General features: G+C 39.5%; 1 protein-coding gene across 1 annotated transcript; it reads right to left on the bottom strand.

Annotated features, from left to right (window-relative positions):
• Nucleotides 1-4,206: 4,206 nt before the first annotated feature.
• LOC134674768 (pupal cuticle protein-like) lies at nt 4,207-13,809 on the bottom strand. Its single transcript, XM_063532900.1, has 3 exons — nt 13,651-13,809; nt 8,150-8,351; nt 4,207-4,772 (listed from the first exon to the last, which is right to left on the bottom strand). The coding sequence occupies exons 1-3, from the start codon at nt 13,660-13,662 to the stop codon at nt 4,378-4,380; spliced, it is 609 nt and encodes a 202-aa protein (XP_063388970.1). The 5' UTR covers nt 13,663-13,809; the 3' UTR covers nt 4,207-4,377.
• Between the last annotated feature and the right edge of the window lie 1,200 nt (nt 13,810-15,009).

The following is a 15,009-nucleotide window of genomic DNA, read 5'->3' as shown; positions in this document are numbered from 1 at the left end:
AATTTTATTATATGGGAAGTTTCATAAATCTCTACTGCGTGTCGTTTAATCAGTCTGTTGACTGTGTTGGTTTACTAGCATCAATTAGTTAATTTTTATTTTATCCATTTCAAAATGACTGATTAAGGGCCCGATTCGGATTTTGAAATAGACATCTATTAGATATTTTTTAGACATCAGTTGACTTCACCAAGATACGATAACGATATGTTTAAGATCTAACCTGTCAAATTTGACATTTGCGCGATTCTGGAGATACTCTTGAACGATTTCCACAGGATATGACTTATAGAGATCCAATTCACATCTATCTATCACACCACTATCTATCACTATCTATCTATTCACATCTACATATATATCTTACTCTATCTAACGTAAAAGTGACATTGGTTGCCCGAATTGCGCTGCAAAAAAGAACTAGTTGATATCAGATATCAACTAGTTCTTTTTTGCTAGATCCATCTAGTACGTGTCGTCTCTTGTGGATATCTTGAAGTTCGAATACGGCAGTAAGACACAATTAATTGATAAATAATTGAGGCTTGTAGCGCGTTTATGAATAACGCCATTAGGACGGCTCGGAACAAATATAAAAAATACAGTGCCTGTAAATCTGCTTCGTGCAAAGTCGTTAAACGTACCAACAGTCCGTAACATTAATGTATGCTAGTTATAATAGTATCCGAATTATACTTTGAATCAAAGCAAGCTAACTCTGCGTAGACTTTGCAAATACGGATTGTGGAAGTATCACCATAAACATCAAATTACTATGAAACAGAGGTTTGCTCCGCTAAAGCAGGCCACTGACGAGCCTTCCAAATGGATGCCGTTATGTACAATGGATTCACCCAAATGGACGGCATCCTATCCTAATATTAAACATTGTACGTTTTTGACATTCACGGGCCGATTTTAGATTGCAGCTACGCTATTTGGACTGTTGGAAGGCTCCTCAGTGGCCACCTTAACACGCGAAACGTCGCGCATGCATGACTCGCCGCCGATTTATAATGGCACTTTCATTTTTTTCATGAATTTCCCCTTCGTCATGATATGACTTTGAACTCCTGTAGCCGTTTAAAAACTGCAGTAACATTCTTACGGTAGATATTGCTAGGGCATCCCTAAGGCTCATATATTTATGGAAGTAAGTATTAGCTGTAGGTATTGGGTAAGGACGTCTTGCTAGCGCACGCAGATGGCAGCGCACTGGGCTAGCGATCCAGTGGTCGTGGGTTCAAGTCCCGCCCAAAACGGTGAATTATTCCACTTTTGATTTGTTTTTAAGCTTGAAAGCTTAGTTACTTAGTCTCGGAGTAATTAACAATGGAGCCGCCATTAACAGGCGTTCCCCTCTGTCGAAAATAGGCGGCCAATGGTCAACCACATGTCAACCATATGTATGGACTGACGTTTATCTGACATGACGTACCTATACATTTGATGTGCCCCTCCCCCGCAAAAAACGGCAGACTATTTTGTACCGAAAATTTTAGACATGGCGTCTCCATTGGTCCTCTAAGTACTTAGTTGCTAAGGTACCTTGCGTAAAGACTATATGCATTATATGCAAGGTATCTAAAGCCGACCACTGACTAACAGTCCGTCGGATGATATCGGCCGGTCAGTTGTTCGGAGCTGTCAAATTTTTGTTCTAACTGACAGGCCGATATCGTCCGGCGGCCTGTTAGTCAGTGGTAGGCTTTAGCAGCAACACTCCTTACTGTACATCGTTGGACTTTATTACAAAAGGCATAAGGTCCACCAATGTACAGTTAACAGTGTGGGCGATGGTATCAGATTATATGTCCGAGCGCCTGTTAGTTTTATCTGCGTTATTGTCGGCAAGTTACCTACAGGAGCTGTCTAAAGCACCAGTAAATTTTTAATTGAATCTGTTTTAGGGTTCTGTACCCAAAGGGTAAAAACGGGACCCTATTACTAAGACTCCGAAGTGGGGCTCCTATACAACAAATGTGATTTTTTTTTTGCCGTTTTTTGCGTAATGGTACGGAACTCTACGTGCGCGAGTCCGACTCCCACTTGGCCGGTTTTTTTCATTTCATGCATCGGTTGCCATGATTATAAAATAAGATAAACTATATTATAGGATTTATAGATAGTTACAATAAATTAATAAAATGGGCTATCTACGAATTATTTCAGAAGTACGTCTCAATAGCATTTTCACCACACCGGCTCGTAACGCTTTGCTAGTTTTTACTGTACTGTCAGGCGTGGCTCACTCAGCGATTTCGTCGCTTTGCTACGGGTAGCTAAAAGTCCATCCGTTCGACCCCAATTTTGGGGTTTGCCATAAGCCGCGCGTGGCGCTGATGCCACCTAGCGGCCATATCTGTGCTGATCGTGACAGACGCTCAGCACAGATATGGCCTCTATAGGTGGCGGTACTATTATTTATTCTGTGGTACTGTCACCTAATATGTTACTCTTCGAAGGCCGCAAAAATATGTGACACGCTCCTATGGCTCTACAAATAAGATCGTGTGAGATATTTTTGCGGCCTTCGTTGTGTAACATATTATTGCAGGTGACTGTACGAATAGTTTAGAGATTACACGGCAGTGCTCTCACTTGGATCCATGAAAAAATCAAACCTCTAACTCGCCGCAGTCTGTCGTTCGTCACTTTTACAGTAATGTCGCATATGTCCTGTAAAAACCTATACCGGGTGTTTCCTGTAACAGGAGGAATACATTAAACAGTAGGCTGTACTCCTCAAACTGACCAACATTTGTTCAGCAACCTTAAAAAATAACTTATGTTTTGATTTTTATTACACTTTATTACAGTTTATTCTAAGTCGCAATGTAAAGCAATTTTTGTTATGTTTAAAGCGTGACAAGCAACGTAAACACACTGATGTCAGCGTACATTGAAGACAATATTTATTTTGTATGAAAAAGAGGAAGTCTAAAGGATTCATGATTTATAAAGGTTATTGAACAAAAGTTTTATTGTTTGAGGAGTATTATATATGTTTTAATTATTTGCTCGTGTTACAGGCAACACCCGGTATATAGTTTTCGTTGACCTAAAGCATTAAACCGGCAAGAAACACGGAAAAGTTCGAAAGCTGTAAGCTTGCATACAAAATTACAAACTTATATTTACATTTGACAGTCTATGCCATTGTATGGGGACATCTCTAAAGTTTGTATTTCACTATTCATATTTATAAAATGACGAAAGTACTATTCGCATCGTTGCATCACTAATAAAAACTGTAACACGATTTAAAATCAGAATTCCGGTCCTGTTAAGATAGCTTATGACCTTATGAGCTATGAAATGTATGGCATCCAATACAATCTACGACTCTTCTCTTTCCGCACAGACTATCTGTGGTATAAATGTGATACAGATACAGCCTACGTAATGTGATGTAGAAATGTGATACATAACCACAGTAACATGTATTTATTTTACAAGTGGGCAAAAGGGTTCCATTATAAAAAAATATAATTATAAATAATCATTATCTCCAAAATGTAGTTAATTAGAATACCGATTTATTTGAGAAAGTTACTTAATTTAAGCTCGGGAATGCTGCCTTGAAACTAACGGACTTTAAAGCCCCGCGTGTATGTACATGTAGTTACTAAATTAAATTAATTCTGTGGATTAGGTAGGACAGATAGTTATTGCTCTCTGAATTGATTCAGTTACCATCAATAAATAGTCAAATTCAAATTAAAGATCTTGACAGATGGCTCTGTAGGCAGAGGTCGAAGTTATTATATCTTATCTTCTCGTAACCCTTCGCAATATGTTGCAGCATATTCAGGCATAGTGTTACAAAATGAACGACCTAGGCTTTTCCTATTTGTAACGGTCACAGCATTTTTCTGTGTTGACATAACTATTAGTCAGGTTACTGATGCGTGCTACTAAACTGCAAATTGGTAAGTATACTTACGGTCGAACCTATATTCACTAACAAGTACCTAATCATTGCCGTGTAATTTTAATAGGCAATTTGGTGTGGCAAAATGTACCTGTCCCCACTAATTATACCTGCCAGGCACAGACACGCTTAGGTGACCGTGTAGATCTTACCCAAAGTACCTATTTTGATTTAGGAATTGTTAAATCAATATCATAAGTACCTATATTAAACGATGACGGTTTTAGAGTTTAAAGAACGAAGGAAGGAAATCAGAAAAATAAATACAAAAGTTAACATTATTAGTTTTTTTTTATTCTTACTTTTCGCAAGTTCGCTCTTCAAGAGTTGCAGTTTGCATACACAGTTCGCATTCTTTATACACAGTATTTTTTTTACATTTTCTCTATTTTATATCAAAATAAAGAGTCAGGCAGTGTTGAGGCTAGGGTCGGAGGTAGGATTTAGTGCCAGCCGTGACCGCCATGGCCCCAGGGTTCTTCGGGCGCGGCGGCGGCCGCGTGGGCGGCGTGAGCGTACTGGGCGAGGTGAGCGGCGCGAGCGTGTTGGACCTCAGGGGTGTCGACGACGTACTGTCCATCGTGGGTGAGCTGGATGTGGGCGGGGGGGCCGGTCCACTTGCCGTAGCCGCCGTGGGCGGGCGCGTAGCCGCCCTGGACGAGGGGCGCGAGCGCGGCGCCGCCGTGGTAGGCGAGCGGCGCGATGGGGCCGTGCGCGTACGCACCGTGCGCGGCAGAGGCGTGCGCCGCGGCGTGCGCGGCCTTCAGGTGCGCGACCTCAGGCGTGTCGACTACGCGGCCGTCGTGCGCCAGGGGGGCGGGGCCGTATTTCAAGAGACCTGAAAGATGAACAATTGATTAAGATCACACATCTCGAGGTTGAGGTACAATGACAACTAATCTATTATTAATCGTTGATTTAGTATTATACTATCTTTGTGCTATTGTCAATGCATTACTGTTTTTAAAAATAACATAAATATATTACCTAAGGATTTATAGTTAGAAAAGTCTGATTAAACAAGCAAACAGCAAAAAGTATCAACTACCGCAACATTTATGTTAAACTTATGCGTTACGAGTAACTATTAACGCCCACTTGAACTTAACAATGAAATAAGTAGTTTAACGTAATCTATGTGAAGAAAGGCGTTAAATTTAAAATTTGTTTAGTGGTTTACTGAATAAAGAAATTATTGTTCACGAAACCGAGTCACTAGTGCGTGTCGTATGCTTAGATGATGAATAAATTTAGAAGATAATTCGTGACGTAATTTAATTAAATAACTTGCACTAGAACAGTAGTAAGTAGCAGATTTCACAAAAGGGCGTGATTAGGGTAATTTTATTGTTTCCATGATTAATTAATGTTCTGAAGTTTTATGGTCTCGGCTAATTAAGTTTCAACTAATATTGTTTGAGTAGGCCACCGTAGCAGAAATAAGTATATATTTACGATATATTTTATTGCCTAGAACTAACGTATATATAATAATAATAATAATAACCCCGCGGGGGCAGCTTGTGGCGAGCTGACGGTGAGTGGCGACACCGCGGACCCCTATTCCAGAGGGCCCTGTCATCTGGCCCTCGCCTCTGTGCTTGTCTTGATTGGCCGGCCAGAGTGGAGTCGCAAGAGCGGGACCTATGCTCCAGGTTGGAAGTGTAAAATGTCATAACGCCGGCGGCCCTTGAACGGATTACCGGGATCTGGCTACCGCAGACTCACCTCTCGACAACCTCACAGCCGCTCCAAAGTGTTGCCCTGTTGTCGCACTGTGCGTGCGGCCATTGCGGGGCCCACTCAATGAGTTGGCGAGTCACCACCTGTCTTATACAATTTTGAGACTGATTGTCACGGCAGGTGTCCGCTAGTCTCTCCCATAGCCCATTATCCAGTCCATCCAACTTTCAAATCTATAGCCCATGACCTTAGTTCCCATCGCAGCACAAGAGTGCTGCACTGCAATAGTCTTTGCACCTGGCGGGGACCATCTCCGGATGTATCATATTGTGCGCTCGGGGATGGTATCCGCCATGTGTATCCCTTGCTTTTAGAGTAAACTGTCTTAAAGGGCCTCTGCGCTGTTGGCTTCGGCCCCACGCACGCCTCCCAAAGGTCCGGGACCCCATGGTCCCGAGATATGGAAAGGACAAACAAATAATAATAATAACCCCGCGGGGGCAGCTTGTGGCGAGCTGACGGTGAGTGGCGACACCGCGGACCCCTATTCCAGAGGGCCCTGTCATCTGGCCCTCGCCTCTGTGCTTGCCTTGATTGGTCGGCCAGAGTGGAGTCGCAAGAGCGGGACCTATGCTCCAGGTTGGAAGTGTAAAATGTCATAACGCCGGCGGCCCTTGAACGGATTACCGGGATCTGGCTACCGCAGACTCACCTCTCGACAACCTCACAGCCGCTCCAAAGTGTTGCCCTGTTGTCGCACTGTGCGTGCGGCCATTGCGGGGCCCACTCAATGAGTTGGCGAGTCACCACCTGTCTTATACAATTTTGAGACTGATTGTCACGGCAGGTGTCCGCTAGTCTCTCCCATAGCCCATTATCCAGTCCATCCAACTTTCAAATCTATAGCCCATGACCTTAGTTCCCATCGCAGCACAAAAGTGCTGCACTGCAATAGTCTTTGCACCTGGCGGGGACCATCTCTTGATGTATCACATTGTGCGTTCGGGGATGGTATCCGCCACGTGTATCCCTTGCTTTTAGATTAAAGTGTCTTAAAGGGCCTCTGCGCTGTTGGCTTCGGCCCCACGTACGCCTCCCAAAGGTCCGGGACCCCATGGTCCCGAGATATGGAAAAGACATACAAATAATAATAATAATAAAATGCTTTATTGCACACTACAAAAGAAATGGTACAAAAGTATGAACAGGTACAAATATGTAGGTAACAACAGGCGGACTTATCGCTAAACAGCGATCTCTTCCAGACAACCTTCAGATAGTGAGAAGGCGAAACAAATTCAAGTTAACGGGTGGTGCGAAAATAAAACAAATAATAAAAATAAAATAAAATACATATACTACAAATATAAGAAATAAAAATATACTACATTTATTACTATATAAACATTATATAAATAACAAATAAATATATAGATGACAAAGGAGGCTATAAAACAATAAGGAGTTAAAAAAAAATGAAAAATTTATGAAAGAGACAAATAATGATTTTTTAAGAGACTTTTAAAAATAGAGAGTGATTTAGCACGTTTGATATCAATAGGCAGAGCATTCCACAGCCGGACAGCGCGAAAACTGAAAGAGTTAATGTAAAATTTTGAAGAAGAAGGAGGGGGAACCAGTAGCAGATTTTGCGAGCAACGAATGGAGGAAAGAAATTTAAACTGAGTTTTGAGATAAAAAGGAGTATTGGGATGAAACAGCGTTACATACAGGAGGGAAAGAATATGTATGTTGCGACGGAAACGGATAGGCAACCACTTAAGCTGCGAACGAAAGCTTGATATATGATCGAATTTGCGCAACCCGAAAATAAACCTAATGCAAACATTTTGAAGTCGCTCAAGTTTGTTCAATTGCTCTTCAGTAATGTCTAAATAACAAATGTCTGCATAGTCTAAAATTGGCAGGAGGAGAGACTGAGCAAGCGCAATTTTAGTGGCGAGGGGCAAGAAGTTTCGAATTCGACGTAGGGAACCAACCGTGGCAAAGATCTTTCTGCTCACCTCACTGATCTGCGGAATCCAAGAAAGAGTTTGATCTATGATCACGCCCAGATTTTTAACATGGTTAGAAAAAGGAATAAGTACCCCATCGAATAAAACACAAGGTAAATTTTCGAAATCGACCCTTGCTATGTTTCTCGGGCTGCCAATGATAATAGCTTGAGTTTTGGACGGATTAACCTTTAAACCATAGCAAGAGCTCCATTCAGATATGCGTTCTAAGTCGGTGTTAGTGGAATTGATAAGATGGGGTAAATCGTCCAGCGGGCCTTGGGAGTAGATTTGGAGGTCGTCGGCATAGAGATGATAAGAAGATAGAAGATTTGAAGTAATGGAATTTATGAAAATAGAAAAAAGTAAAGGGGACAGCACGCCGCCCTGCTATATATGTATATGTATTGAGAAATTATTTTTATAAAGGTTCAATTAAGCTCACATGGATAAGTAAAATCGTCGATTTCATAGACTCCATTATGTACTACTAGTATCAGCAATTGAGCCCACTCACCAGCAGCAGGCGCGCCATAGTGTCCGCCGTATCCCAGCCCAATGCCGGCGTGTCCGAGCGGCGCCCACGCGCCGTGTGCGGTGGAGGCCTGCGCGTGCGCTGCCAGATGTGCGGCTCTGGCGTGCGCCACCTCGGGGGTGTCTTGCACGGGTGCTGGCAGCCAAGAGGCCTTTGCCAGGCAGAGGGTGGCAGCGAGGACAATCTGAAAATGGAAATGTTATTGAGTGGAACCGTTTCGTAGGACATTGTAATGTTTAGGAGTCGGCGTTTGATTCTACATCATCAACTACATTCTGTTTAAGACGTGCTCAAAGATTTAAAAAATATTGACCGGGTAATTCAGACGAAATGGTTCGGAATTGCGTTTGGCTCAACGTTTGGGTTTCTATGTGATGATTATAGTAATTTCGGCTATTAACATGACGGAGATAAATTGTGTACTATCTATTTCGCACGATGTAATCGCGATATACTTTCGATTAAAAACTATATATGTCTTTTGGTGTGATCCTATACAGTAGATATGTAGATCAAAGGTTAATAAATTATCTTTAAGAATCATGAATCTTGAGAATGGCGCGTACGCGCCAGTAAGCGTTATACCATTTTTCGTTGCCCGCTCACCCGCTCCGTGCAACCGCGGCAGCTAGCGGATATCTTAAGAAAAAATAAGATATACATATCTCGAAAAAGATTATGTTCGTAATATGTATGTAATATCTAGTTCTTAATGTTTATCGTAGTATTTATTTATACTTAAAATATAACGAATAAAAACAATTTAAGATTTGTTACCATTTGGTGTTTTATACACGTCACCCAATTATGCTGAGTTTAATGATAATGAATAGTAAATTACCCATTAATGGAATGACACAATAACATAAACAAATTAAGTCAAAATGTAAAATAGTCGCTACCGACGGGAGTTCTCGATTGAGTAACATCCAGATTCCTCGTCAGCGTTTAATTAATAGTGAAACCAGATTGTCCCAAGTTTGTGACATCGGATTAGGCATTTCACTTTATCGGAGATCGTGTTATTCTTAATTATATATCCATCAGTGTGGACAGGTGACAACCGATCCCTATCAAGGTATGCGTCAGGGAAAATGTTCTAATGAAGTGTCACGCAGCACGCCAAGTTGCTCAACCGTTTACAAAAGATCATGAGATTTGGACAACACGGACCATTTAATATACATGCGATCATACCTGGTCGTTGCGAAATAAACTATTTTACAATGTGTTAGTGTTACAATGCGTGTGAAGTGGAGATCATATGAATGGGGTAATTAGACTATAAGCGTAACGAGATTTCGACAAAGTGCTTTGAACTACGGAGGTTGCGGATTTTTTATCAATGTCAACTGCTTTCGGATGATGTGAAACGCGTATTTTTAATATTTCCATGATTCAGCGATTACTTCAGCCTCTACTTGTTTAATGCGACCACTGCTCAATGGTTGGTATATGCTCCCATCGTCTATTTGTTTGTATATTTGTCTGTGACTTTGGGAGAGATAATACTTTATTCTGAAGCTCTTTTTTTGGCTCTCTCGTCAGATTCTGATTCATATTTATTTGCAGAAAAAGGGTTGGTTAAGTTAATAATTAGATATAGATACACCTTGATCCGCTATCGTCATTTCTTATTGACTATTAAAAACGGGATGGGTCTTCTAGTTATTATTTATGATGTTTTAACATGGATATCTTGGACAGTGATGCCAAACTGAAGTATGTTGCGCGCCTCGACAACTTTAACAGACTAAAGGTAGTTACGGTAGTTGTAATTACAAAATATAGATACTTAAAAGGGTTTTGCAAAGCTTTCGACTAGGCGTTGCACGGGCGAGGGCGTGGCCCGGCGGCACGCACCGCAGATGACAGATAAAATAACTGCACTAGGAAAGCTTTAAATAAGTAAACTAGTTCCAGAACTACTTTCGAGTACTTTATCGGGCTATTTATAGGTCCACGGAACGATAGTGAGAGTGCTGGTAATTATATTGAAACCCTTTATTATTTAACTATGTCAACTAGTATTACGTATCCTTGGAAAGAAGATGAAAGGTTTAAATATCTAGTCTTCCCGAATTATAAGGGCAGTTCTCCCTTGAGCCACATTTCACTGTTGCTTCAAGTTTAACATTTTACAAAATTAAATCTGTAGGATGCTTGCGTTTGTCACAATCCCGGCGAAGACTTGGAAACTCGGGACAACACCACCCGTATTCGCTGCGAGGAACTGCTCAACATATCAGTAATAGGCACCTACAAGATACATCAACATATAGGTAGCTTCTATCCGACAAAGACCAACCGGCCGCCCGTATTTCTAGCGAGGACTGCTTGACCCATAAAAATAATACAAATACATAAAACCCCTTATCCAAAGTTGTCGGTTTCTTGCGACTTGATGATAACCGTAAGTTGTCTTTAAATGGGCGACTAGCCTTACATTTGTTGTTTTATTAACGTAGGTTGTAGGATTCAAGGAATCCCATTGTTTGTGTACATCCTTCAATTACTTTATGGGAAACAATCGAACATTTCCTTTGCACCTTCCGTGTTCCGTGTATTGTTTAAACGTCGTTTAAATTAATAGTTAATTGCAACATATTTGGCATTCCAATCTTAATGAGATTTCCAATGTATTATTAAAGCTTATTTTCTGCTTCATATACTTTTGGATTGGATTGAAACAATCTAGATCAGCTATCGCTTCTAAATATCGGTTCGATACAATAACAGAGTCTCTCATAAGTGAACTTATTAGAAAATCGCAACACTCGATCTTATCAAGCCTCCCGATGAACAATGAAAATAATTAGCTATTAAGTTGGCTGACATGATGTAAGTGTACGCCTACTTTTTATTATCTCTATACCGCATGAGTTAACACATTTGTTCTCAACAGGTGCTTAAAGTTTTTGATTTCTGCAATTAAGTAGAAATTACATGTCATTATAGCTATGGGGCTGTGTAAATATCGAGTCATTTTAAGGTTTTATATCTTTTCTAAACATTACGACAAAACAGCACACGGATAATGTGTACCTTAAATTGGATTTACGGAGACGTGTGTGGTCAAGCTTATGTTGGTTCCATTTTGAATGACTGACGTTGCCATTTGCTAACAATCGGTGGTTGTGCAATGATAAATAGCCACCGCCCTGCTCTCGTAGGTAATTCTTAAATAGGGAATTGTGTTTCGAAGTTAACCTTTAATGTAATGGCAAGTTATTGTTACACATTTCGTGCAGACGCAATGTGTGGTCCAGTAGAAACTAGATCAAGTATCTAAAGGTAATTATCTTTTTAATTATTTTAACTAGGTTTGTGTTTACACTAACATGACATATTTATTGGAGTATTTAATGTTAGTATGTGATGTTGCGTACAGTGCGAATGCCATTTTTTAAATTGCTTCAAGCAGTTATAGAAAATAATGTATTACAATGGGGCATTTCAAATTAGTATCGATAAACAGCGTTTTGCAAACCGGCGAGTTTTAGAATGCGAAATGGGACCTTGTTAGATTACGTATTTACGAGGGAACCAGGATCTGACACAGCAGGTTGCCCCGTGATTTTATGGGCGTGGGCCTTATATCGGCCGCTTTTGCATTCTGTTGCAAAATCCTTTTGCAATAGATCGGAATTATCATTCGACGAACTGGTGCACAACCAGTATTGCAATTGGGTTGCAAAACGGAGGAAGCCGAAGGCGTGAGGAAGTGTTATGGTTTCGCGAAGGTCACGCAAAAGCCTGATTATTGAAATATTTCAAATTATGCGCTTGATTGACCGCCGTGTGTCCCGGGTTGCGCAGCGAACGTTTTTACCGCCTATGTGTAACTGGCTTTCATTAATTTACTAACATCCTGTTATGCTTAGGTAAATAAATAGTCTTGTCACTAAACTCCAATTCACGACTATTTTTTACATACGAATGCTGCAGCCTAATATCGGATCAATGGTGACGCCAAAAAAATATTTAACCTTACATATGCGAGAGCTTTTAGATACGTATGGATATCATTCGAAATATTTAATGTCTCAAACGCATGCAAATCTAATAGCTATTGAGGATGAATCAGCTGTATTCAATTACAAGCAATTAACACTGTTTGGGGCTTACTCAGTTCCCCGCCCACAATCTTTCGGATACGAGGATGCGCGCGCCCAACGCGGTAGAGCCTTTCTCCTCATTTCCTGATTAGTTTTATTGTTATTTTTAATTTACTTGCGAATTTCTTTATCTATTTCAGTATATAAATAATGGAGATTTTCAGTAAGTATTTTAACAAAGTGACTACACCATTTGCATTCGGACAAACTAACAAGATTAATTAGATAGATAAGTAGCGTTAAATGCACGAAGCTCATCTTTTGTAATACTTCTCTAACTTTTTGCAAAATGAAATAGTTTTTTTTATTAGACGTCCTTTAGTCATTATTAAATACCGGATGCACCTGTCATATGTCTACGATTAGATGCATTTTTTAATGACGACCTTGACACACTGATTAGGAATTTGCTACGATGATTTATACCTACGACGTTAACGAATTGTGGGCCGAATTAGGCGGCTTGCACATGAATCTTGCCGCCCACTGCACGCGAGCATTTACATAAAACTGCATTACATTTTAATACTATTTGTCTAGTTTGTTTATGAACTTACTCCGCGTCAATGATAAGATTTGTTGGTAATTTAAATAAAACATGTTGAATTGGTAGTTTAGTATTAGTGTTTATATTTTTGTTACAGCCCTCGTATATTTATTAAATTACTATTACGAATACTGAGATTAGAGAGTGCAAAATTGTAAGTTCTTACTTAGCTTATCTGGCTGCTTATTTTATCCGGGGTGGTTTGAAATAGTCTATTAAATAGGTAGGTATATATTGTTTGAACGTGATGGGATATAAAATTGCGTATGCATGCAGAACTTTACTTAAGTAAGATCGAAGTCGTAAGATTTTTTTATTGGATGAAGCATTGTTCTACGGGAAAAGGAAGAGTGTTTTTTAATAGGATGTAATATGTTGATGTAATCTGCCGATACATCGATATTACATTATTCAGTAAGAAAGTGTTAGGGAAGTTATTATGCAGTTTGGTGTTAGTTATACTACGGTAATTGGTCATGTCATGCGATTTCAAACTAATTAGTTTTCAGGAGTTTCAGTCAATAGGTATCCTATATATGTTTTTAAAATACTTATGTAGATGTAATTTTAGGTTTATATCTTACACGCATACAAATTAGCTTATACTTATTAGTTAAAAATTATACTATAATTATCAGACTACATATATTATAGCACACATAATGAATGAAAAATAAGCTAAATAAATATATACATATTAGAATATGAAACCCTTATGTTTTTTTTTTTAACTAAAACCAAACTTCGTTACATTTGAAAATACTGATATATAATACTTGTTAGCTTTCTAGGTCTAAAATAAAACTAAAAACACTCACCATAGACTGCATGATTACTGTATTTAGGTACTAGATGGAGATCTCAAACGAACTAGCTTAGGCGCTGCTGTTGCCAGTACTCGCCTAGGAATTTTCGCCTAAGTGCGACGTTGTTGCGACTAGCTCCCAAGTCGGAATGCCGCTTGGACACAGTTCGCCCCCTTATATATGACGCACCCCGCTATGAGCCTTGTAATTGGAAACAATTAGCGAGCAAGTGCAATGCTTTAGTTTTAATTGTGAGATGGCTAGTTCCGGAGGACTTGGGGATGTGGACGGGGTGGACTTAGTGCTTGTGAGGATTTGGTGGTTCTGGGAACTGGGAGCGCATTCTTTGTTAGCAAAAAAAATGTGCTATACTTTACTTATAAGTATTTAATACGCTCGGGGTCTTTGGATTAGTGTACTTTTTGGAGATAATACATTCTCTCGTAACAGTGGATTGTAATAAAACTTTAACGGAATAAAATTATACATTATCAGACTACAAATTCATAATATTAATCAGTTCAGTTCCATATCATTGGCCGTACTGGAAAAACGTTACGGGGGTCGAAAAATCGACTCGAAAAGGTTCGTGTAAACACACACTGCAGTTTACCGAACTTGGCTTACAAATTCGTAATATTGATATCTAAAACCTTAAGTGTAATATATAATACATAGCACGGAAAAGCTAAATTTTCCTATATATTGTATAAAAAATACAGAGGCTTCTCACATTTTTACGTCGGGGCCGAAAATTACCATAAAAAAAAATTTAAACCTTTATTATTCTAAAAATTTTAGTTTTCGAATTTTCACATGTGCAATGAATGTTCAACACAGGTATCCTATGGTCTCTAGGTATGTATGTATCCTTTGGTCCCTAGGTATGTACCTACCGAAGTCTGATCAGATCAGTAACCTGATAAACTAACTACATATAAGGGTCACTTTGTTCTTCCATATTCAGACTAAAGTCCAGATTTTATCGATTAGGGGAAGGTATGTAACATTGTTCCGACTAGACTCAAAATGTCAGGTTTATACTAACAATGTATCCATTTATTAAATTGATCAATAACTTTAATTCCTAATTCGACTTACGAAGGGTTTTATGCCGGAACTTGTTTTAGAACCCTTGTCCTTGACATATAGAGAACACATATGCATGTTTGAACTTCAAAAACTATAACGTGTAAAATAATGGACTCTGATAAAGTCCGTCTAATCTAACTTTGCATCGACTTGAATATAACAAAGAGAGGGAGTGTTTATTATTTTCATCATATGTTCATAGACATTTAACATTAATTATGACATCGCCACACTTTATGCAGAGTTAGCTTAGTCCGACTCTATGAGGGACTTATGGGC

The sequence above is a fragment of the Cydia fagiglandana genome, chromosome 20 (genome assembly GCF_963556715.1).
Source record: "Cydia fagiglandana chromosome 20, ilCydFagi1.1, whole genome shotgun sequence".
Lineage (NCBI taxonomy): Eukaryota > Metazoa > Arthropoda > Insecta > Lepidoptera > Tortricidae > Cydia > Cydia fagiglandana.
Note: the sequence above shows the minus strand (reverse complement) of the source record. Positions and strands in the feature narration are given on the sequence as shown.